Source organism: Tiliqua scincoides, chromosome 5 (assembly GCF_035046505.1).
Source record: "Tiliqua scincoides isolate rTilSci1 chromosome 5, rTilSci1.hap2, whole genome shotgun sequence".
Lineage (NCBI taxonomy): Eukaryota > Metazoa > Chordata > Lepidosauria > Squamata > Scincidae > Tiliqua > Tiliqua scincoides.
This window is the reverse complement of record NC_089825.1, coordinates 67,869,053-67,895,679: the sequence shown is the minus strand read 5'-3', so window position 1 is coordinate 67,895,679 and position 26,627 is coordinate 67,869,053. Positions and strand designations below refer to the sequence as shown.

The 26,627-nt window shown below is 42.1% G+C and overlaps 1 protein-coding gene across 1 annotated transcript in view; it reads left to right on the top strand.

Moving 5' to 3' along the window:
* Window positions 1–26,627, top strand: part of AHRR (aryl hydrocarbon receptor repressor) — a 74,155-nt gene that overhangs the window by 5,712 nt on the left and 41,816 nt on the right. The window contains exons 2-3 of the mRNA XM_066629195.1: window positions 58–239; window positions 11,222–11,322. Coding sequence (XP_066485292.1) covers window positions 58–239; window positions 11,222–11,322 — 283 coding nt within the window. The remainder of the gene's footprint in view (window positions 1–57; window positions 240–11,221; window positions 11,323–26,627) is intronic.

The following is a 26,627-nucleotide window of genomic DNA, read 5'->3' as shown; positions in this document are numbered from 1 at the left end:
GGAAAGTTGGATAGGATTGTGCCCTGAAGCTCTGTAATATCTTTTCTCCACAAATAGGAGGCCTGCACTTGGAAACGGAAAGTCTAACCCTTCCAAAAGGCACAGAGACCGCTTGAATGCTGAACTGGATCACCTGGCCAACCTCCTGCCCTTCCCACCGGACATAATATCTAAACTGGACAAACTTTCTGTCTTGCGTCTCAGTGTCAGTTACCTTAGAGTCAAAAACTTCTTCCAAGGTAAGCCTCCAGGTCTTTACAGTATTTTCCTGAGGTCAAAGCAATATCTAAAGTAGGAAATACTTTCCATCCCTTATTTTGATTTAGTCAGTGATAACAGCATAGCTGAGCTTTCATTTCCATGTTTTTAAAGCCAAGCACAGAGTGAGTTCCTTTACAAGAAGTGGAAATGGAATAAGTATATCAAGAGAATCAATCCTTCCTTCAGGCCACCTCTAATGTTTTAAAAAAACAAAACAATTGTATGCTTCAGTATTTATAAGAAAAGCAACAAAAACCTCCGAGTTTTTCCTGCATGTGGCTTAAACTCTAGCCTTCTGTGATCTTGTGTTAGAAACCTAACTGGTGGCTTTGTTTCGCAGCAAGCAAAGTCTTAATGTCTTCAGTTTCACAATGAACTTCATTTGATTTTTAGCAGTTTTGGCACACTATATAATTTAAATCAAATGTGTCAGCTCTCGTGTCCATAATGAGGCAGCATGCAAATTTAGGAACAGTTTGGTTTATTTTGTTACCCAAGTGTTTGGTATTTTGCCATTTTAAAATACTTCTAGTAGATGCTGGAGTACGCCAGTGTTGACTTGCGTGTAGAAATACCTGTAGAAATTACTTCTAGAGATGTGTGTAAAAATTACTTATCAGAGTTAAGTAATTAAAACACGTGTGCACTGTTGCACAAAAAAGTTTGTTGCCTACAAAATAATTCCAATAATGCATAAGCTGGAGTGAACAATTAGTGAATGTTTAATTGCATCATTTTACAGTTCATTTCCTTTCACCCTTAGTTGTCTTCCCATCCAATTTAATTTTTAGAGGGTTCTGTCCTTGCTGATAATGTCTCCAGAATGCTTGTCAAGGTGTACATATTTACCTGTCCCGTTGAAATCAGCACTAATCTCAGGCAGCAATAGTATCCAGATAGACAAAGCAGATTAGATATGATAATGCACAGGACTGAGAATGAGCAGTACTTACTACTGCTGGTGGATGTATAGGTGGGCCTTCTCTACCCATGGGTTCAGAACCCATGGACTCACTTGAGCTACTGCATGCAACTGGAAGTGTCTTCTGGTCATGTCCAGGAGGTTTCCTGAGGTCTGGGGAGGCTGTGCATGGCCTCTTTGGGCCTCAGAAAGGCCCCTGGAGGTATCAGAAGGGAACTTCTGACTCCACTGGGAGGTGTTCTGTGAAGTTGTGAGGGGGGGAAAAAGTGACAGATATTGGTATTGAACATATATTTTTTCCCCTTCTGTGGCTACTAGCACTTGATGTGGTAGGATTTAAGCTGAGGAAAGGGTTAAACCTTCATCATTCATTCCAGTTCTGATCCAAATGGGGTGAGGGGCATGGCTATTTTAACAAAGGCCATTATCTCCCACATTATGTATAGTTTTGCTAGAAGAGCTAATTAGATGTGATGATGGCAGATCTGTTTTAAAAATACAAGTGTGATCTAATTAAGTGTTATGGGGGGGGCGCAGCGGCAAAGGGGACGCCTGATTTTAAGAGGAGTAGGAGTTCCTGGATGGATAGTTTGAACCTTTCCTTGAGCCAAGGGTTACCTCCTCACCATCTGCTTTCTCTGTCCCTTTTATCAAGCCTGTATAACAAAAGAGTACCCATCTGGGTCATGGGTCTGGTGGTTTTTGTTTTTGTTTTCTAAATAAAAAACCCTACCCTTATGCTATTTCCTTGATTTTGGAAATATCTAGGATGATGGACATCAGGAAGATAAGAAAGGGCTGAGTTCTCCTCATTCATGTCCCTCTCCTTTCCCTATGCTTTATACATGATTGAAGAAAATCTGCATCCAAAGGGACAGTTCTTACACAGTCCTGTGCTTAAGGACATCTTTACATCAAGGCTGAAATTAGCTTTTAATATCCTGCCCCACTTTGACTTTGGTGTTATCAAATAAGGCTCCAGACTCCAAACACAGAGAAGCACTGAAGTTTCATAAGATTATTTTATCTATTGGTGTTTGAGTTTTTATACTGATACTGTCTTGGGATATTTGGCAAACATTTCATCTCTTTATCCTGTTTTTATGTAAAGTTGCTGCTGAAAGTGGTAGCTGAACTGGCAGAACTTTGTTTACTGCTGCAGTGTACTAATGAAGTTTTGATGCAGAAATGCAGGTTTGCCACTAGGTGTCCTCCCTGTAGTTGCTCGTAACAGCAGCACCATCATACCTTGTAGTTAGAACAGGTTGTACTACAGGTGCAAATTCCTCAGGTTGATTTCTGGAAGGATAGTTGAGAAGAAGTGGCTTTAAAAACCTCACCAGTATGTTTATCATATCAAAGGAAATGATATGACATTTCCTTTCTCAATGAAAGGAAATCCTTTCTGATATTTTTTTTCACAAAAACAGAAAGTAGTTTTTCTAGGTCTTCAGCACCTGGTTTCTTCCTAGCTTTCTCACTGTAGGAATGGTAGTCCTGAGAAAATGCAAAGATGTTTTGTTTTTTTTTAACTGTATATTAGCAACTGGGTATAATGGGAAGCTGTGGTTTAAATCAAGACCTAAATCAAGTACTGTTGAAGGAAACCTACCCTTCTTCTCTTAACCATGCCTGATTAGCACCACCTCTTCTGACCTGTGGCCATGGCTCTTCTTTAATTAGTAATATATAATAAATTTAAGTTTCAGCATGAGCGGAATGCATTTCCTTCATTACTGCAGTTTGTCCCTATAGTCTTAGAACTGAGCAGGTCTTCTCTAGGGCAGCCTACATTTAAAAAAAAAATTAAGCACAGTTCCCATCTCCTTTAAGAACATTCTGAGAACACACCCCAAAGATGTATGGGGGTCAGGGAGATTTTTAAAGGTTATCACTTTTTTTTTTTAAAAGGTTATCACTTATGGTAGCACTCCTGTTCCCCACAAAACTTTATGCCAGTACTCCAAACTTGACCATACCCACTCATTTTCAGCACAACTTCATGCTTTATCTAGCAAACATGTTTGCTGCCACTGTCTTTTACAGCAGATGTGTGAACTGAGGATGACGAATGCACTTGTGTGTCGGAGGACTCTGGCTCAGTTAAATACTTGAACCATACATATGCACGTAGTTGTTTATATAGAACTATGTGTATGTCCTTCAATCTTTACATATTTGCTGCAGAAATTACCATTGTTTGGCCCATAAAGTGTAGAGCTGCCCTGAGAAAGTTAGGGGAGTGTGGGAAAGCCCCGTTCTCTCCTTCCCACTTCTGCGATGTTGTCTTGATTGCAATACATTTCAGCAGTGCAGCAATAAAATCAGAGCATATGAAGGAACGCTGCTTGTTCTTCCTCACCTTGGTAAGCTGGAAAGTAGCAGCAATGCGTTTCCCATGCTCTGTGTCATTGCTGTCCAGTGGGGGGGGGCAGGGGGAAGACACAGTTCTGCTTTTACATTGCTTGCACATTGCATGCTTGACGTGACAGTGTTTTAAATATACAGCTGTCTGGATATGCTTAACAAGTAGTTCTGTCACGGTTTGTTCTCACTCCTGTTTCAAGTATGCTCTGTAGAATGTGTTCAGAATTACCATCTCTTTATATTTTTTATACGTTGGTAGGTGAAGGTGCTTAATGGTCAGTGATGGCTGATGATTATGAATCAGGAAGTTGATTGAATGCTCTTCTATATAAAAATTCCCTGCACATAGAAAACTAGCATGTCAGGAAGAAAGCTAGGCAAAAGCTCTTGTCTCTGACATCCTAGTTTTTGAATAAAGAAAAGTTTTATACTGTTCATTAATATTAGCTGCCACCTGTGGTCTGAAGTGGTACAACCAAACAGAGGTTTACCACCTCAATGAGTTCAGATCCTTAGCTACTATCATTTCTATAATATTTTTTTTAATGCTGGCATTACATTTAATTTGAACTGTGTCTTTCTGCTTTGGTGGGAATTTATAGTTGTGTGTATATATATAGATATGAGAATGTTAAATCAGTTTTGTGCAAAATATGTGTGCAATATGTATTTAATTCAGTGTCAGAAAAGTTAATATTTAGAATAATGTACAAAACTGCATACTTTATACATGTGTAGACACAGAGTTATTAGAATTGGAATAAGTAATCTGAAATGTTTTGGGATATGTTTCTTTAAGAGCACTCCTAACTATTTAACACTACTTTTTCCTCTTACTCATGATTAGTATTTGTTAATCCCTAAATACTCCTTCTGTTGGATATTCAAACCAAATGTAATACCTCTTTCAGATATTATTAAATAATCATATATTATTATATATGTGTATGAAAACAGATGAGTGGGGAAAGAAGTTGTTTCTTTAAGAAAGCTTAGGAGCTTGTATTGTTCTACATAGTAAACTATAGCAAGCCAGGGATTGCGTGACTGTAGCAGGCTCAGTTGCAACCTCAAAAAAGTGGTTATGAAAGTGATCTTTTGATCTGACAAATAGAGATCTGGTAGACCAGCAATGCGCAAGTGAGCCGCTGCCTGTGTCTTTTTGCCCTACTAAGAGAAAATGTTTTTGCTACAAACCTGACCTTCCTCTTTGGGTCACGCATGAATGGAAAGTTTTTGAGGAACAGACACACCGTCTACTTTAGAAATCTTCTAATTTTCTCATAGTTCTTGAGCATTTGCTTTAAAACTTGCCTGTTAACTTCTGTTTATATTCTGCTGCCTTGTATATTTGGTGTCAAGGGACAGTCTTGTTTGTAAAACGAGGGGTTCAGTTGTACTAAAGTCTGGAGTGCTAAAGTACTCAAGTTTTGGAGCGTTTCACATCATTTGGAAAACATGGACCACGTAATGGAAAACAAAAACACTGACTCTCCCACACTCCCAGTGTACTGTAGTGCATGCACATTTGCCCAACAGATGGTTGGCGTTCCCATTTTCGAAAGTGATGATCACCTGTTCAGAGGAAGAAAGAAGGGAACTGGACTTATTTCTTCCAGGAATAACTTCCCAAAGTAATTTAGCAGAAATGTAAAAGTACCATGGCTAGGAAAGAGAAGAAACACTGCAGGGAGAGTAGGCAATGCTAAGCTTAAAGTTAGATGCATTGTATGTTCTGTAGAAGGAGAGGTTAGTACAATTATCTCCATATTGCAGATGAAGGGGAGGGCAGAGCTGAGGTCTCCTGCAAAGGTAACAAACCAGGACCTTCTTAGTTCATGGCTCAGTTTCTTAGCCACAAGACGACTACACCAATGTCAGCAGTCTCATAAACAAAAGGAGTGGTAATTAGCAAACGTTAGATCAGAAATGACATGAACAAGCACTGCCGTGGTCTGCTGAATCACAGGACGAGGTACCTAGATGAATGCACTATAAAGTGGTCTAAGCACATCTGAATCTGATGCTGAGAACTGAAAATCTTACTTTGATGATACAAGCCATCTGAGCCCTTAATGGTGATGTTGGCAACAGCCCAAGTTGCATAGAGAGTTTTGGCCAGAAAGCAGCTCTTTGATCCAAGAGGAACTTTTGCAATACCCCATGTAGTTGAACATTATGCTTAAACTATGGAATTAGCCCTTTGAGATAAAACCACTAAATAGAGGAATCACTAGATTATCACATAGGATGGATAAAGATGCCATTCCAATGACTTTCTCAGAGCTATAGACCACATTTAATATCTTAAATAATATCCTACATGCCAACAAAACCATTTGGGTCATGGGCATATGCTATTGCATGATATCCTAGTATAAATGCTTCTTGCTGTTTTATGCTTTGTTCTCATAATTTTGTTAGAGCCTAATACATTCCCTGCACATGAAGATGATCTTCATTTTTAAAAACAGAAAAGAATGGTTTAATGAGGTTACTGTGTCACATAACTGTTAGAGAACCTAGGCTGTTTTTTATCGGCGTTTTATTCTTGTATGTGTTAGCAAAAACTTGTATATGGACCTGTCTGCAGGTGGGAAGTAGTTGCATTTATGAAGAACTGCAAATGTTGTCATGTTACAGCTATAGTCACATTTCCTTTAAGGTGCTGACCTTCATACAAACCTTGACTTTCAGTGAAAAAAGCTATTGTTCCTTTCATTTATATATTTATTAAGCAGCTAGCTCAGTGTTTCCCAAACTGAGGGTCGGGACCCACCAGTGGGTCACAACCTCATTGTTGGTAGATCATGAAACTGAAAAGGAGCAAGCTGGGAGCTGACTAGGAAAATGTATTAAGCTCTGTGGAAAGTGAAACTGAGCAGCACATGTGTGTATACACACAAATAGGTGACAATGCTTCAGTCCACTATGAAGGGCAAGCTGAGAAGAACACAACACCTCTGGTTGCAATCCGATGAAGCGCCTCAAAAATGCTCCAGAAGGAAGTCATCTCCTCCCCAGCTGACAAGGAAAATATATTGAGCCCTTTAGAAACTGAAAAGGAGCAGCAAATGTGCATTTATTCATGAGTAAGCAAACCTTCCTCTAGAGCAGGGGTGCCCAAACCCCAGCCCGGGGGCTACTTGCGGCACTCAGGGACTCCCAATCCGGCCCATGGGGAGCCCCCAGTCTCCAATGAACCTCTGACCCTCTGGAGACTTGCTGGTGGCTGTGCTGGCCCGACACAACTGTTCTCAGCATGAGGGCAACTGTTCAACCTCTAACGTGAGCTGTGGGATGAGGGCTCCCTCCACTGCTTGCTGTTTCACATCTGTGATGCAGCAGTGGCAGGGATGGAAAGGCAGGCCTTGCTATGTGCAAGGCCTTTTATAGGCCTTGAACTATCTTCATTCATTCATATAAGTTCCATCTCTAATATATTCATTTATGTAAATTTATTCAAATTTGAAATGTAAATAAATTCTTCCCCCCCCCCGGCCCCCAACTCAGTGTCAGAGAAATTATGTGGCCCTCCTGCCAAAAAGTTTGGACACCCCTGCTCTAGAGGCTCCTATCAGGTGAAGGGGAACACAAGGCCACCAAAATGGTCCTGGAGCTCAACAAATGCTCCAGAAGGTGCCCCTGACCATAGTAAAAATGATAAAAACAGAGGCTTGATTGGTTGTAAGGTGAAACTTTTTTTTTTTTAAGTCTTGTAAAGCTAGGTGGGTCCCAATAGAGTATAATTTTTAAAAGTGGGTCCTGGTACTAAAATGTTTGGGACCCGCTGAGCTAGCTCATTTGAAAGTGGACTGCATAAATAAGATGTTTCACACTTTTTGTTGTGTTGCACACATCATCTGATACCCATTCTATTTATGTGTGTGAATTGTGGACTGTAATTTTTATACAGTTTATAGATCCAGCATATAGAAAATCTTGGCAAATCCAAATAATGTACTTACTTTGTTTTCTGTAAACTTCCGATATTTTATGCGAGAAAAAACAGATACTGTTTTAACTTGCCACTTTCCTTTCTTTGCTCTAGTAAATTATTTTTTGCTATTTGAAACCCTTTCCAAGGAATAGCAGATAAAAATATAGAATTAAGTTCCATGGCATGATGGCTTAACCTTTATGAAGAACATTCCGAGCTGTCCAGGCATCATCAATATTTAACAGCTGTTGTTGTTACGAAGAATTTCTTAGGGGAATGTGGGTTGTCTGTTTGCACGCAATGGTTTAAACAAGAGCCAGGCCACTGTCAGGCGCATGGAAAGATTGACAGTTGGTTCTCATTGCGTGACAGTAAAGCTCTGGTTACTCAGCACTATTCTTTTATACCAAAGGCATGTTCTCCCCCTGGTGTTTCTCTCCGGAAAAAAGATTCCTCAGCTGGGGAGGGGAAGGAAGCAAAGGGTGGGGTTTTCAACTGAGTAGGTGGCTCTGTGCCCAGCACTTGCTCACAAGAGAGAAGATATATTTGCAAGCTCTAATCACGCAAGCTGTCAAACAAAGGGGGAGGCTACAAAATGCTTGCAGTTGCTTGTTTGAAGATGGCACCTCCTTGCGAGAAACAGAAAACTGTAAGGAGAGTATAAGTAATTTAAAGATTTTTTTTTTCTTTTAAGGAGGGAAGGATTTAAAAGGAAAGGTCTTAGTTTGCTGAATTCTGTACCTTAAATAAATGTCATGCTATGTCTCAAACTTCAAAGAGCAGAAACTTTCAAAATGCTAGCAGACTGAAAAACCACTACATGGGGCAAAAAGCTTTTGTTGTTGCTGACATTGGTGCGTCTATTACTGATAGATACCGCTGCCCTTTCTATGTCATGTGCACTTGAAATATGAAGAATGCTATGACATGTTGCCATTAGTATAAGAAAACCCCTGCTGGATCAAACACTGGCCCCTCTATTCCAGCATCCTTTTCCCATAGTGGCCCATCATCTGCTTCTGAGAATACGACACATAGGAGAGACATACTTCTTACCCCCCCACCCTGCAACTAGTTCCCCCGCAACTAGTAATAGAGGCATACTAACCTAGAGACTGTGCACAGCCATCCCATGATAAGAATAAGAAAAGTTCATCTGGGGTGTAGTTGAGGAAGAACTGGGTGAGGCAGAACTTCAGGACCTACACCAAGAGAAGCAACATCATCAGCAGGACTGTTCAAGTGCTTCTTGTGAAACTTTTTTCAACAGACCTTACTCAGTTCCATGTCAGAAGGTAAAAGAAGCATCAGCAGGAGGCAAACTGAGGAATTTTCTTGGAGGCATATTTTCCTGTCTCAGATATTCTATTACTCAGTGTGCTTTTCAGAACATGTGTAATGGGGAAATCTGTTGCATGTGAAAACACAGCTCAGTAGTTCTGCATAAAAGGAAGAGGGAAGCAAGAGTGAAACTGCAACAATTATTGTGGGGATAATAATGCAATTGTGGAGAAAAGGAATCAAAAATAAAAAGCAATGCTGTGTTCTAAACTTGAGCACATGCAGTCACACACACACTGGTGTTCCTGTGGTGATGATGACACAACAGTTACTTCCAGCTGCCCCCCTCACCCCTTTAAACTTTTTTTCTGGGAGACAGAAGCCGGTGGAGCTATGATACGTAGTATCTTACAACTGCATTGCATAAATTGTGACAAATCTATTGATGCTATGTCAAAAATAGCAGCATTTTTGAAATCTTGCACCAAAATTAATAAAGAAATATCAAAATATTCAGATAAACATGAAATTGTTCAAATGTTGTTACACAGTGGGCACAAGCCTCACCAGGTCTACTCAGAAGTAAGGCCTATTTGTCTCCCCTCCCCAAGCAGGGTATGACTCGAACCAGGTCTCCTCGCCTTTGCACCTGCTCAAACGCTGGTGCAGAGCTAAGGAGATTCATTGGCTCTGTGGCATTACCTGGAGTAAGGGAACAAATGCTCCCTTACCCCGAGGATACACTGGTAGTAATCTCAGTTCAGTGGTCACCATTTTGGCACCACTGCAGCCTTGGGTGCCGAACCATTCAGGATTGGGCTGTTATTCCCCTCTCATTACTGTAGGTATCGCTCTTATAAAGCAGAGTCGCTGCCTTGCACTGGTGATATTTTGTCCAAACTCAGGAGTTTTGGTTGCAAAGTATCATAAATGGCTAAAATTAGACTATTTTGTCCAAACTCAGGAGTTTTGGTTGCAAAATATCATAAATGGCTAAAATTAGACTAACTTTTGATCCTCTAAGTATTATTCTGAAATATTTGAAAAAGTTTGGCTTCAAGTGAAATACTTTTGTAGTGTACCATTTACTTAAGCAGCTAGCACAGTACTGGAAACAAACAGAAGCGCTTGCAAAAGCATAATGGGAGGATATGTTAGTTCTTGTTCAAGTGTGTTTTTCAGTATTTTTCAATATTGGAACTTGCATAATCAGAGCCCAATCCTGAGCTTGGTGCGCTGACTCAGCACTGGCAGGCACCATCTCAAACATGCCATAAGGCACGTTTGCGGGCCCTAGCACCAGGCGAGCAAGCACCAGTAGTAGCCCAGCACTGGCTGACACTGGGCTAACGCTGGGCGGGCACCTAACCTCTGCTACTTGGCAGTCGTGCTGACTACCGAGCAGTGGAGCGTTGAGTGGGAGGTGTGGGGGGAGGTGGGGACGAGGCATTTCAGGGAGGGGGGAGGCAGGCAGAAGGCAGGGGGAGGCATGCTGGGGGAGGGAGTGGAGAGGGAGGCGGGACTGGTGGAGCGATGCATCACCAGATCCAAAGCCTTGTGTCAGGCTCACCGCCCAACACGGAGGCTTTTGATTCACTGCCAGCCTTTTTGTTGGCGTTGAATCGAGTAGCCCCATTGCAGGGCTACTCTCTTCACCCAGGGGAAGGGAACAAAAGCCCACCAGTGGCTGCCCAAAGTGCTCAGGATGTGGCAGCAGCCATTTTCTGCACCACTGCAGCCCCGTGCAGCTCAGGATTGGGCTGCCCGTTGGGAATTAATAGTTAAATTTTTAGGTAGCTGGGTTGTTGCTATGTATGGTTTTAAGTGTGCTAATGTGTAATTTTGGAGGCATTATATACACTATATATTGCAGTAATATTCTGTGTTATAGTGGATGTTCCTAATGTTTGTGTGTATAGGATATTGTTTCTAATAATGAATATATGGAAATTTGTATTTCTTATATATTAAAAAATAACAATTGTGAACCTTAGCTAACCACAAAGACACCAAAGTTATAGGCCAGTGGTTCCCAACCTTTAGGTACCCATGGACCACTGGGGCAAAAACTGGAATTGTCATGGACCACATGTGGCTGTGGGGGGTCTGGTCTTCACCCACTCTGGTGGTCTGTCCCCCAAGCACCACCCCACGTACTAACAGAGAGAATGGAGAATGGACCACCCACAGCCGATGCTTCAGTGGTTATGGCTGTGGGCAGTCTGTTCTCCACCTTAATGGGTGGTCCCTGGTAGATTGCTTGCTTGGTGAGACACTGGAAATGATCAAAGGTGATTTTTTTTCCCCTGAGACCTCATGGACCACTTCTCAGGGTCTTGGGGACCACCTGTGGTCCACGGACCATAGGTTGGGAACCAGTGTTATTGTATAAAAAAACTTAATGTCATTTCAAATGTTAAATATGTTTCAAAATGCATCCTTTCCAACAGCTATTCAAGAGAAGCGCTTGAGAAAGCAAGCAGGTCATGGAATAAAAGAAGTGGACTTACCCAAGGAGCATGCCATACCAGAAGGTGGATTCTTACTAGAGGTGAATAATAAACTATGTTTCTCAGCAGTGCAAATAACTCCATGAAAATTGCTAGTCCACACATATATTTTTATTATCCTGCTTGCCTTCATGTACTAAGGTTTATATTTATGAACTAAAAGGACTTTATGAATTTTTGAACTCTACTTCTGTCAAGTTGGTTGCTTGGAGTCAGTTATTACTCATCATGGGTGGATGGGCAAGTTACTTCTTACAAACCTGTTGTATATAGGTCAGTTTTTGTGGCTTTTACTCAAAAGGAAGTTAGTTTTTTATCACAGTGTATTTGCTGTTTCTCACCACATTGAGGCATAACTACCCACTGCGGATGGTGTAGGTTGAAACCAGTAAGTCCTTGATTCCAGCCTGACCTCGGTCATGAACTCACTTCCCTTCAGCAACCTGCTGTCTCTCTCAGCTCCATCACCTGCAATTCAGTGAGAACAACAACTTACCTTCTGATGCTTGTGAACACTATAAAATTCTCTTTAAATGTTAAGTATTATTATTATTCACTCATGTCTAATGAAAGTGTATCTAGCTTCTACAATCTTGTAACTGTTGCAGACTTTGAGGAAGGGAAAAGGGGAATCCCTGTGGCTTGCGACAAGCACGTTAGTGGGTTATAGGTGGACAAGATGGAAGCAATATCTCTCCCCCCACAAACACTCTATGCTACAATGTAGCAACAATGTAGATATTTTCTGCATTAGTAAAAAAACTACAATCCCCAGACAAAATATTTATATCACTTGTATATGTTCCATTAGTATACGCCATTCTTTTTATCACTAAAGGCAAAACTACACAATATTTGACTTTGTGTGCTTTTTTCTCCCCTTTTAGATAGTCATAGGAGGAGGTTAATTGGATCACGGTGCACAGAAAGTGGGAGTTTACCCTTTCCCCTCATACCAACTACCAAAGAGACTGCCCCACCTGATGCTATTAAACTATTATGCTGTCAAGGGGAACATTCATCTTGGGGTTTAAAAGCCTGGGGACCACAATTTTTGTCAGGACTATGCAATGGTTCTCAAACTTTTTACACTGGGACCCACTTTTTAAAATGGGACTCTGTTGGGACCCATCTAACTTCACAAGACTTAAAGTTATCTAGAAAGAAATAATATTTTTATTTAATATCTTGCAAACTGCAGGAGCTCAGCTCTCTGCAGGGCAGTTAGCAGATTTTTGAATAACCTCAGGGCTTGAGGCAATTAGTTATCTGATCTTTCCATCACCCATGTTTTCATTGGAGGCTGTGCAAGACCAGCCAGAAATCGGATCTTGACCCACAGTTTGAGGAATGCTGCACTTGTGCATTGAGAGAGGGGGAAAGCACTTCATCTGCTTGCACCATAGTCTGAATCCTTATTCTGTACCTTCATTTCCACAGCCACTATTTAAGATTTTTGTTTTGTTTTAATGTGTGTGTGTGGGGGGGGTACTTTATCATAGTGCAGTGGTTCTCATAGTCGCAACCCACCAGTTCGTGTAACACTTCTCCCATCCCTTTAAGGTGCAGGGGAAGGGGAGGGAGGCAGTGACGTGATCCCCAGGATTGCGTCGCTAAGGGGGTGAGGGGGGTGCTTTACACTTACTTTGAATGATGCAGGGCTAAAAGGCTGCAAGAGGTGCGGGGAGCCCTCTGCAGCGCTCCCTGAGGCTTGGAACATTCACTAAAAGCGGGCGCAAAGCACTTCCGTTTTGCAGGAGATGCTTTGTGTCTTCTTTTAGTGAACGTTCCAAGCCTTGGGGAGCGCTGCGCAGGGCAGCCCGCACCTCCTGCAGCCTGTTGCAGTCCCGCATCATTCAAAGTAAGTGCAAAGCACCCCCGTCGCCCCTTAGCAACATGATCCTGGGGATCACATTGCTGCCCTAGCCCTTCCCCGGCAAGAACTTACTGAGGGAGTAAAGTTCCCTCAAAGTTTGAGAAACTCTGTCATAGTGTATAGTTTGGCTCTAAAATTAGGAAACTGAAAGTATGGATTTGTTTCTGGTATCCTGTGACCAGTGCCAGGTTTAGCAATAGAACTGAAAAACAATAAAAATTAACCCTTCAAAATCTGGGATTTGACTAAAAGTAGGCCTGTGTGGGTGACAGAATTGAAGTGCCTCTTAACGTAATGCTTTAACCTTGCATAATTCCACTGTTGTTTTCACAAGTTTATATCTTTTCTAGTGGGATAATGTTCAGGTTACTGGAACACCTGTTTTACGCTTTTGGTTCCAGTGGCCTGGATCTTGCTCAATAGCACTGGCTATTCTCCAGTTTCCAAGGAGCTGATCTCTAATATTCTCCACATGTTATGGTAGACATGTAGAGGCTGCACGTCATTAAAAAAGTCAGTGATTGTTTTTATACAGTGTGTTGTGCAACAAATTAGAACTGCAGTAAATATCAGTCTAGTTATTTTTATGCATATCCAGTATATAGAGCTACCTAACCTAGGAAAACACTGGCAGTTCCAATAATACATCAAGCAACAATTGCTTGATGGGAGAACAAAAATTTGAGTGGAACAATATCTTGTGAATGTGCTACTCATATGAGCAATGTAATGTGAGTGTTGCAAGGTCATGGCTCCCCATTTTGTGAAAGAAAAATTGGCAAAGTTTCTTTTCATGGAAGGAAAGCTATAACTTGACCCAAATTTTTGACTTCTGTGATACATTGGTCACACGCATAGAATGCTTGTGTGAGTATGATTTTTTAGTTCAAGTCAATGCTAGTGTACTGAGTCAGCTTATAATTTGCCTTCCACATATCATCCAAGTTGCTTTAGCAGGTTTTGTGCTTATGCAAGATTCACAGTAATTCATACCACACCCTGTAAAAAAATTGCTACACAGAATTACCTTCACATGCAGGTGGGTATACACACATGCCCATGCAGGACACCTTCTCAACTACCTCATGTACCTACATTCATTTTATGAACAGAGCAGTTGTCTCTTCAGGTTAGGATACAAGTCAATGTCACAAACAGATAAGCAGCTTAGGGCCTTCATGTTCCTGTCTCTCTTTTCTTTAAAACAAGACAAGCAACTAAGGAATGTTGCAAGAGGAGTGCTTAAACTTTTCCGACTGTTGATTTTTCCTAATCAAAATGCCCTCTCAGCTGCTTTCGCCTCTGGTGGGGGAGATATGAGTATGTGTACTTTTTCCTGCAGGAAGAAAAACAGTTGCAATGTATGTGATTTGAATTAGGAAAATTGGCCAGCAGGAAGGGGTGAACATTTCCCATCTTTCTCCTCCTACTATATTCCTCAAATCAACTTTGCAGCTTCTTGAGGCACTTCATTTTAAAAAAGATTGGGAGGAAGTTTCATGCATTTTCATGTAGTCTGGCTTTTGATAAAGTACACTTGACTGCCTCCAGAGTCTGTTTCTGTAACAAAGGCCCTAGAAAAATTGTAGTTGAGAAAACGAGGGCTCAAATTTTAGAATTAACCTATTGTATGTGGGGAAAAAAAATGATTCTGACACTTGGAAGTGGCTTTAAAAAATCATTTTTACATGTTTTTCCAAGTGATACAAATGTAGAATCAGCGTTAGAGTGAGTTTGTTTTATTTAAAATATTTTTACATCCCTGTTGGTAGCACTTGAATATCCATCTTGAGCACCTCCCTAACTGGAGGGAAAACTACAAGTGCAATTTTAAAAAATAAATAAATAAAACACTTCATCATGGTTTACAAAATAAAACAACATCCAATAACACAGACAAGTCAAATCAATAAAACAGTCTTTACAGCCCAATTCTAACAGCAGTGGTGCCGTCAGGTGCAGTGGTGCCAAAATGGCTACCTCTGCATCCAGCGGCACCTCTGGGCCAGCCAGAAGACTCTTCCGCAATGGGGCTTCTCAAGCTTGCGCTGGCTATTTTAGCAGCACATACTTGAGAGCCTCTGTGTCAGGCTTTGCAGCCCAACACAGATTATAGGATACGGTGGAGCAGGACTCCGCAGGTCCCAGCCCCTCCTGCCCCAGTTTCTTCCAGCACCCCACCCTCCCCCGCACCCACATACCACTGCCTGGAGCTCTTCCCTTGCTCCAGGCAGTGTCTGACTGGTGCTGGGCCGGTGCTAGCTCTCCTTGCACAGAGGGTTCCATAAGCATGCTTTATGGCCCATTTACAACACCCAGCACTGATGGTGCGCTTGTACCGCCAGTGCTGAAAAGCTCAGAACTGGGCTCTTATTCAAAAGCAATAGATTCAGTAGAGCAGACAGAAAAGGGGCAGAGAGCATAAAAAAACTATCCAAAGTCTCTCCAAAAAAAGAATAGGCTTTAGCAGTCTCCAAAAAGACAGCGGTCAAGAGGCTGAAAGAACCTCTGCTTGGAGAGAGTTCCAGAGCATTGGGGTTGTCATGGAAATGGCTCTGCTTCTTGTAAAGTCTAATCAAAACTCTTCAAGAGATTGAACTTGGCACAGGACCTCTTCAAAAAATTACAGGTCCAGCCTATTTATACACAGATTTTTTATACATGGATTTGACTCAGCACGAATGGCCCCTGCAAATGAGAAGGAATGTGCTGATCGCTGGAGAAGGGGGAAAATGCATCCCTTTAAAATCAGTTTAAAAAGCTGAACAGTCCTTTAAAAATAGCCTCCTTAATGAGAGAGAGAGAGAGAGAGAGAGGGCAGCTGGCTGACAATCCATCAATCCTTCTCTCTCCAGGTGACCCCTCCTTTCCCCCTGAGTGCGTGAAAGAAAGGTGATCTCTTTGCATTGGGGAAGGGAGGGGCTGAGTGAAGCGCCTTTCTAAGCTCTTGGAGGATGACTGATTGATGGATTGTCTTCTTAAGGACTCTTATCGTACATCACAAAGGTCAGCAAGGCTGTTTTTAAATCACCAGAGCAAAGAAACTTTGTTTTTTAAATTGATTTGCTATAGTGCGTTTTTTGCCATCCATGTGAGTGGATGGCACCCATGCAAATAATTAGTCTCAACATGTACTATTATCCAGACCAGACCAGAGCTGGTTTTGCTTAATGGAGAAGGAACCCTCCTTCTCCCTACTCCAAATGGCTGCCACCTTATACTGGTAAATGCACACAAACCCATAATTATGCTACAAGTTGAGAAAGAAGTCCTTCTAGACAGCTTGTTTTTCCTATCATAGTGTTTACAAGCACACATCCTTATGGAAGGAATACAGGGATGTGTGTTCCGGTTCCAAATGCTGAAAATAGCCAATTATTTGGAAAACAGGCCCACCCTAATATGCAGAAAAAAGGGCAAAGTACTCATAAATGAAGCTGTTCCAGATAAACTGAAAGTTCAAATTCTAAAAATGTTGTGCCAAGTTGCGTGACTTGAAAATATGTTAAAGTGAGGCCTTGACTGCAGTACTTTGGTAGCCATAGCAACCTGGCCTCTGGAGACTGCAGTGCAGGTCATTTTCATTTCTTTATTTCAAAGAGTAGTCATAAGAGAAATAAATGTGGCTTGGGACTTTAAACAAAGCACACGTTTACTTATTGCGACCTTGACCAAAACCACTTTGAAGTGTTTTTTGGCAGATTTTCAGTGAAGAGTGCTGAATGAAAAGGGGGGCAGGAATATTACAGAGCTTGCAAAGGGAAGTTATGCCTTCCACATAATACTTGTCTTCTTTCTCTATTAATGTTTCTAAACCCTCTTCATGGTAGAAACTGATAACTTTAATTTGAAAAATACTTTGAACACTATTCTCCCCCCCCCTCCATTGAACTCACTGTGAACTATGATGGGCTAATTGTTTGTTAAGTAGCAGGTGCAGCATTTCGTGACTATATAATTGGATCTACATGTTTGACAAAGAACACAGAGTACATTTTCGAGCCAAGTGCTTTTTTCCTTTTGAGGAAGAAAAAAATGATTTCATTCCTTGTGCAAGATAAAAAAATTCTCTACCTCACCACAAACAAATGTTCACAATACATATCTGTTTCATATGTTTCAAGTGGTTATCCCAGTACAGAAATTGTGCCTGTTATTGAATCCATCTGGATTTACCACATGCTGTAATTTTATTTTCATAGATTAAAGAGTAGCATTGTTTTTATTTGTAACTCATATGCGCTACAGAAACACTCAAGATCCTAAAAACATTTTATCAATAACATGGTAGGTAACGATTTTAAGGTTATTGAGGGCCCAATCCTGAACAGTGTGCCAGTGCGCTCTGTCGCAAATGTGCTGTAAGGTATGTTTGTGGGCCCTAGTGCCAGGCAAGCACTGGTGGTAGCCCAGTGCTGGCTGGCACTGGGCTACTGCTGGGTGGCCACTGGAGCTCCACTGCTTGGCATGGAGACCGTCACATGGCGTCACATGGACCGCCTAGCAGTGGAGAGGTAAGTGGAGGCGTGGGAGGAGGGAGGAAGGGATAGGGCGGGGAGGAGGCATGCCGGGAGAGGGAGCAGGGAGGGAGGGAGGTGGGACCGGTAGAGTCAAGCTCCACCAGATCCAGGACCTCCGTATTGGACTCACTGCCTGACATGGAGTTTCTTGATTCACTGCCAACCTTTGAGTTGAAGGTGAATCAAGCAGCCCCATTGTGGGGCTACTCTCTTTACCCGGGGGAAGGGGACAAAAGTCCCCTTCTCCTGAGGAGCTGCTGGCGGTTACCCGGAATGCGCAGGATGCAGCAGCAGCCTTTTTCGGCACTGCTGCAGCCCCACACACTCGGCAACTCAGGATTGAACTGTAATGCATTCATTAAGTTGCAGCCATGCAACAGTTCTTGATTTCCTGAACAATTAATGATTGAATTGCAAGTGTCAAGCTGGAAGAGCCAGAGTTGCATATAAGCTGAGTAGAAGAGCTCTTTTGTAGTACAGTGGGCACTCAGTATCCATGGTGTTCCAGGACCTCCTGTGGATACCAAATTCCTCTGATAATGAAATCCATGGCTGAAGTTCTTCAGAGGACCTCCTGGAAGCAACCAGAAGTTGCCAGTGTAAGCCGGGAGTTACTTCCTGTCACATCCAGGAGGCCTGGGGAGAGCTCACATGGCCTCCCTGCTGTTGCCAACACTACTCCTTCACATATTCATGTGTATCCTACACGTGTCATATGTACACACACAAATAACTGAAATTGGGGAAATCAGCAAGTGAGAGGTCAAACCTAGCAGTATGACAAAGTTTTGGGACCATTGACTTGGAGGAGTGGTCAAACCATCTCAAAGTGCCTCAAAATTAGACTTAACAGTAACCAGAAGACAGAGCTTTTCAAAGAAGATGGTTTATTAAAGAAATATAACAAGTTAAGGCACATTTAATTTCAGGTCAGTTACAGTGAAGAGAGATACTTGCAAATAGCGGTATTTAGATAGCAGGAGTTAGATGAAAAGGTGACTGAATTGCCCAAAAGATTCAGAGAGAGAGAGAGATTAAAAATAGGGGGAGGGAGGAAAGATCTCGTATCCTAGTCTGCTATAAAATGACTTGAGTGCAAAGACCTTCCTGAGCAGTAAGACAGGGCTGCAAAGTTTCCAGGTTCCAGAGGAGGAAAAGTAGAGAGAAAACTGGCCCTGTTCAAAAATGGCGGTTCAAGACATCTTGCTGGAGAGAAAGCTGGCCCTCATCTGCTTGCTTCTAAAGTGACAAAAATCTACTTCCAGAGCAGGAAGTTATAGGACCCTTTTACACAGGAAATTGCTTTTCCAAAAGAATTTTGGGGCAGGACAAATGAGTTTGGGAAGCTTCTTTCCTGAGCTTCTTGAACTTGACTGAGTTTTCCAGGAGGACACAAAAGAGCTTGATAGCCCATCCAGGGGAGTTCCTGCTGAGCAATAGCTGTGGCAGGGTATGTTACCTCAGGCTCAGGTTGGGAGACTTGGCCCAGAGTCTGAAAAGAACTACCAGTTGGGCAATTGTAATTAATTTAACATTCAGGCAGGACTTCATGCCAGCTATCCTTTTATCAGATTTCAAGAACCCAGATTTAATCAATTATACAGGAGCCTTTTTCCTTCCTGGGAGCCAGCAAAATCTCACCCCTTGTCACAGGGAGGCTTGCCTGGCCAAGATAAAGTCAAACATATGTTTGGGAAAGAGGGTGTGTATAACACTGCATCTGAGAACACCTGCATGCAACTGGAAGGCACTCTGAGATCCTCTGAGGCCCTCCAGCCACAGGCTCAGAAGCCATGGATACTGAAATCTGCAGGTGATGAGCCCGTGGATAAGGAGGGCCCACTATACATATTTATTTATACTTAGCCATCAATGTACACAGCAATTTACAGAGTGACATAAGCAAAAAAAAAAAAAATACTGATTTTTGCCCCCAGGAGTTTACAGACTAACAGACCAATCCAGACACCAAAATGGCAACTGCTGCATCCTGGGGGGGGGGGGGCAATTACAGAGGTCTCTTCTGGGTAAGGGAACATGCATTCCCTTAAGTAAACATCTGCAGCTTGGAGGGGTCTACTTAGATCTGTGTTAGCAAAATCACTGGTGCAGGTGCACATGGATCCAGGCCACAGGATCAGGTCCGGAAAGGAGACTAGGATTTGGCAGCTGCCACTGAACCTACCCCCTTCCAGGAACCAATTGGCACATTCCTGCGCCACTTGCCTCCCCTTGTCCCTATCACTGCCTTATTCCACAATCCCCCACCCTGTCCCATCTCCCGTGCCAGCTACCTGCCCTGGTAGGTCTGGGAGGATTCTCTAGCATGCAGTAAGACTCCAGCCTTCCTGCGGGTGCTCTGACGGCACGCAACTCAGTGTGCTATTGGAATGTCTTTCTCAACCGCTTTAAAGCAGTTAGTAATTGTGGAAAGCCTCCATCTCGCATGTGTATCGGGGGGGTCCGCAGGCAATATCTCTACTGTGGAAATTGCCTTTATAAAATACTTGAAGATATAGTCTGAATAATTCTATTGAATCCGGGACCTTAGCATTCATGTCAAAACTTACTTATGTGTGCTCTCATGAGAATAATTTGTTTAACAGTCACTTTGAACAGAAATGGGTCTTGTTCAAAATATTTCAGCATTATAAATTTAATGATGATGTTAGACTATATTCATTGTTTACATTTACTTGATAATACTTTTTTTATAGTCTCATTCGTTTTAGCCTTTAAGAACCTCTTTTGACTTGACTTCACTCAATTGGTTGTTTTCTATCAGTGGCATTTATCTTTTTATTGTTGTGTATACAATGATTAACAGCCCAATCCTGAGCTCCCGTGGCACGCAGCTTCGGTAGCACTAAAAATGGCTGCCGCCACATCCTGAGCACCTCGGGCTACTGCAGGTGGCACCTCAGGAGAAGGGGACTTGTGTCCCTTTCTCACGGGTAAGGGAAGTAGCCTCGCAATGGGGCTACTTAATTCACCACCGACCAAAAAGTCGAGTCCCCTACAAATGCACAGGATCCCGCCTCCCTCCCTCCCCCAGCACGCCTCCTGCCTGCCCTCTCCCTATCTCCGGCCTCCCTGTCACGCCTCCTCCTTGCATTCCAGGTTAATGACACCACTTCTGGTCAGTCCCAGACAGATTGTCATCTGAAAAGTGGGTCCCAGTGCAAAAAGTTTGAGAACCACTGTTTTAGACACAGTGCTTATAGCAGAGCAGGATTTAATTAATTGAGATCTAGAAATTTGATATAGTTCCAAGACAGGTACGACTGTGGCGTACCTATTTTACACTGTGGCGTAACATATTTTACACCTGGAGTAGATCATTTTTTTAACACCCCCTCCTCTATATGACAAATTATTTTATAATTTAAGGACTCACTCAGAGTCTATTGTTTTCAATGGAGTTCACTCCAAGGAACGTGTGTGTAGGATTGCAGACTTACTTACTGACAAAAATGCTAACGTGAAATCATTCTTTTTGATATAGAAAATAGCTGGCAGACTAATGCATAATCTTCTGCTTACTTATTCAGATAGAACACATTTGATAGTGCACTTAGCAAAATCAGCCTTTGAGTGCTTCTTAAAAGGAGAGTGATTTGTAGATCATCACAGCATGCAGATCACAATGGATGTACTTTCCCAAGCATCTCCAGCCAACCTAAACTGCTACTTGCTCTTCACACTAAAACAGAGTAACCATGGTCTTGTCAAAGAGGGAAACACATAGAACTAGGAACTTGTGGATGAGGCAGGAAGGGTCTGTCTCTTTAACAGACAGGAGTGCCAAGGAGAATTTGCCTTTTAGCTGAGACAGTGTGCAAACATACTCCAGACTAAAAATGCAGCCTGTTTTTGCCTGTCCCCCTCCTTGGGCTGGACTGCTTGCTCTGCCCTCTGTACGCAACTGCTATACGTTTTGTAAAGTCATCACAGTTTATGTGATAAACTTTGCCTGTTAGTGAACTTAAAGATATTTGGAATCTGCCTTTGACCCCCAAGACCTTAGTTCTTTTACATGAACAAATGTGTAATAAATTTTCTAGCTGATATTTTCTTGTAGAGAGAATTCAGTCTTGAACTCTCTGAAGAAATTTCTGGTCCTTTTTTAAAAAAAATTATTTTTTTTAATTTTTCCAAAAACAAAAATAACAAACACACATAACACATAATACAATACATAGACACAATATTAGAGGGTGCAAGATATCATATATCACTATAACTAATAAATCATTACATATTTCCTAATCCAGTTCCTCTTCTACGTCAGCCTCTTAATATCATTTATCATTTATCTATCATATCATATATAATATATCATATATATAATACATTCATCTAAATACCCTGTCTTATACTTCTACAACTTTATTTTCAACCAAACATAAAATAATTTTCATTAATCTATATCGGTTTCACTGTTGATCCAAGCTCTCTAAATATCTGTCCATTTCCACCACATTCATTATTTTCTCTATTAATTCATCTTTCATTGGGATCTTTGTGTCTTTCCAATATCTAACATATAAAATCCTCACAAAAATTAATATCATAATCCAATATCTAACATACTAAATTCTAACAACTTTTAATATCCTAATAATTACATATATCATTTCTCTGTCTATAACATCCAAAGTTAATATATCCTCATGACTAAATACATAAACATATATGTAAACATCCAAAACAATCACCTAAAATTAATTCTAATTCATTAAAATTATCCTCTAAAATTCTAACATCGATTAATATCAGGCTAACTAAAATTTTTATACATATTACATATCACCTATAAAGCTTATATAAATTCTCATTGACATCTAATAAACTTTAATTTCTAACATACAAAATTAACACATTACTGTCTTTCTTTTTATCTATTCCCTTGTCTCCAACCTAAATATCCACAGGTCTGCCAAATCTCTTCTCTTCTCTAGACTTCAACTTTCCATCTTTTTTTTCTAATAAATTTCACATGAATTACAGATCACGTTTAATGTACTTGCCCTTCTTGCTAAATCAACATCTTGATGAGTCCTCTCCAATCTATGTCAGTTGGTCGAAGTATTTCTTCTTCCTTCACTTGATCAATCCAATCTGCATCAATTAGTTGAAGTATTTCTTCTCCTTTCTGGTCTGGTGACTTTTGAGTCTTTATCTTCCAAGCTATCTCCATTAACATTGTCTCTTCCAATTGTTTGTTTTGTCCTGTTTCCAGTGTTTTGAATTTATCTTCCATTTCTTTGCTCTTTTGTTGATCCCCTCCTGTTTGTTGCATATTAGACTCATTTGTCTGTTGAGTTAAGATTTCCAGGCTAATTTGGATTTGGAAATATTGATTTGCTTGTTGCTTTCCCATTTCCAGTACTTTTTTCATAATCCTTTGTTTTTTCTGATGTGATTTGGATATAACATCTTTGAGTTGCACACTAAGATCATTTAGTTGTGTAGTTAACGCATCCAAACTAGCTTGAACCCGCAAATATTGATTTGTTTGTTGCTGTCCCATTGCTACTAATTTCTCTATATTGTCTTGTATTGTCTGCTTCCATTCTTTCCCTTTCGGTTTCTCTTGTGTTAGTTTTCCCAAGCTGGACTCCGGGGCAGAAGAGCTCCTAACTTTCGCTCCTTTTCCTGTCATCCTTTTTCTTCCTTCTTATATCTTCTTTCTTCTTACTTCACTTGTCAAGTTCTGTTCTTGTCCTTGTAGTATCTTTTTTAGTCCACTAGATGTCCCTGCAGTTCTTATTTCTGTTGTTTATATCTTATTTCTGTTATTTATATTTGTTTCTATGTCAACCGCATTCCTTTGCAGAAGATAATCAAAGGAATGTAAACAATCAACCACTTTTGCAAAACAAAAAAATGCAGGTCTCCAGCCACTCTCCACAGGCACTCAGCAAGCTCTCCACAGGAAAATGAAACTAAACACTCCACAACAATAATTGTATTCCAAGACAGTTAATTTGTAATCCAACAAATTTTAGATTTATAAAGTTAAAGTTATGCACTCATATTTCCATCACAAACTTGGCAGATTTCCTCCAGAGCTTCTCACATCAACAAACAAATAAGCAGAGAAAGCCTGCCCCTCCTTCCTCTTCTCCCAGGAGGGGGAAAGCCTGCCCCTCCTTCTCCTCCTCTCAGGCAAAAGCTTAATCAGGCAGTCAATTAATCAATTAATGCCAGACGCACACAACAAAGTAACACTCACTTGCTTCTTTCAACTTCCTTCCCTGCTTGGACCCTTTGGCTTAATTTCAACATAGAATCCTCACCATCACCGACATCAATGGCTGGGTTCCCTTGGAGAAAAACAGTCCCTGGCTGGACCCTTCTTCTCCGAAACCATACACCATCTGTAGGATCAAGGCCTCTCCTGACCACTGATCCTCAGATCTCATCAGACCCGCGATTCTGGGAAGAAATAGCGTGCTTTCCAAGAGCTTTCCAGGAGCTCAGAAAAACACAGCTACTCAGCCACCTCAGGCCCCGCCCCCTCCAAGAAATTACTGGTCCTGTTGTAGTCAGCAGTAATGCTCTCTGAAAATAAGTTGTTGATATCATTGTGGAGGGTCTACAATAATCACTTATTCAATACAGGCATGTGCTGCTTAACAACCATTCACTTAATGACAGACCGCATATATGACAGTGGTCAAAGCACACAACATAAAGACAACATAAAGGTGCTCTTAATGAGGCAATCACGTCTCCCCACTTCCTGTTCCTCTCCCTGCCCCCTCTGCAGCCTTACCTGCTCCATCAGACACAGACAAGTCCAGTAAAATAGCCACCGATGAAGTGCTGTGCTTTCCATCAGCAATCATTTTACAACAGCAGAACTCTGTTCCACTGTCATATATGGCTATACACAGCAGCCCAATCCTGCATAGGATTGAGCTGATGATAAGTAAGCACTTTTTTTGTTGTTGTTGTACTTGACTGATATACCTTATTGTTTTTGAAGACAATAGTGAAAACATATGGGGATACTGGAAGAATAAATTTGTAGGAACATGGAAGTCCCACAGGTTGTAGATTTAAATAAAACCACTCTAAGATGCAGGCTTGGTTCAGAGCCCAATCCTGTGGTCTGCACCGCATCTCCACAGCACAGACCACAGTCGCAAATGTGCTGTAAGGCACGTTTACAGGGCTTACCACCAGGCTCCCACCGGAGCTGGCTCAGTTCCAGCTGGCACTGAGCAAGCGCACGGCGGTCGCCCGGGTTCCGCGGCTCGGCGGTCTCTGTGACCGCTGGGCTGCAGAACAGGAGATAGGGCATGTCCGGGGGTGTGGGGGAGGCGTGTCAGGGGGCGGGGGAGAGGCGGAGCCGTGGAGCCAAGCTCCGCAGGATTCAGGGTGCTCGGGCAGGGCTGCTAGCCCTACACGAGCGCCTTCACTTTAGCGGCGACAAAACAGTCGCCACTAAAGTGAGTAGCCCCATTGCAGGGCTGCTTCCCTTACTCAGGGGAAGGGGACGAATGTCCCCTTCCCCTGAGGAGCCTCCCGCAGGAGCGCGGGAGGCGATGGATCCAGCAGGACCCTCCGTGGAGCCGCCAGGTCCCGCAGCTCCAGGCAGCTCAGGATTGGGCTGTCAGGCAACACATCATGGTTTGTTGGACAAAGAATGAGCCAAGTGTACTCACATTCCCTACTTTCCCTTTCCCTCCTTGATCTGCCCTTTGCACAGCCAGCTGAATTCAAAGCATTTTGGTTTAACCACTGTTTATGGTGATGTTCAACCTAAGAAACTGTAGATTAAGCACCCCCTACTAACCAGGATTGCAAACTATGATGTGACCCTGATATGAAACAGTGACTTGTGGCAAGTACTAAATCACAGTTCTTCAATTCAAACATCACAGGAAACTGGTTTAAAACACTAGGACATTTTTGAATTAAGCCGGACTTATGAGAGCTGGCAAAGAGGAAATGTGTGCATTGACAACTTGTTTCTGAATTGTTTCTGATTCAGAGCCCAATCCTATGCAGTGCACCAGCTCACCAACGGCATGCACTGTCGCAAAGGTGCCATAAGGCATGTTTGTGGCCTTCATCGCCAGTGCAGCACCGGTGCTCTGCTGCTTGGTGGTCATGCAGACTGCTGGGCATCGGAGAGGTAGGTGAGGGGAGGTGGGGAGAGGTCGTTTGGGGGCAGGGGGAGGCAGAGGGAGAGCAGGGATAGGGTAGGGAGGAGGCATGCCAGGGGAGGAAACTGGGCGGGAGGGAGGCGGGACCAGTGGAACTTTGCTCCACCGGATCCTGAGCCTCCGTGTCAAGCCACCCACCTGACACAGAGGCTCTTAATTTTACACCGGCCCTCGAGTTGCCATAGAACCAAGTAGCCCCATTATGGGGCTACTCACCTTATCCGGGGGAAGGGGACAAATTCCCCTTCTCCTGAGGAGTCACCAGCGCTGCCCACTAAGCGCGCAGGTTACAGCTGCAGCCATTTTCGGCACCATTTCAGACCTCAGGATTGGGCTGCTTGTCATCTGTGAGTGATGTCTAAATTGGAACACAATTTCATCAAACTTTTCAAAGATTATATTCATTATCTACCATAAGACTTATGTTAGTGGTGTGCTTCTGCTCATGATTATTGATTAATGAAGTTATGGCATACCTATTGCTTCAGATATCATAGATCTGTAAGATCTAAAAACATTTTTTATGAAATGGATTTAGAACTAATAATTATTGACAACTGTCAAGGGAAAAAACAGAGGTTTTCTTAGAATGGTTCACTGGAATTGGGACAGTTGTTAAAACATAAAGTTATCACCGTAGATACTCGCCTATAAGTTGATCTCACAGATAAGTCAAGGGCAGGTTTTGAGCCCCAAATCATGGCATTTTCTATGACCCTTGGATAAGTTGGGGATTAAACTTAGGGGGGTCTGACTGTAATTTTATCTGA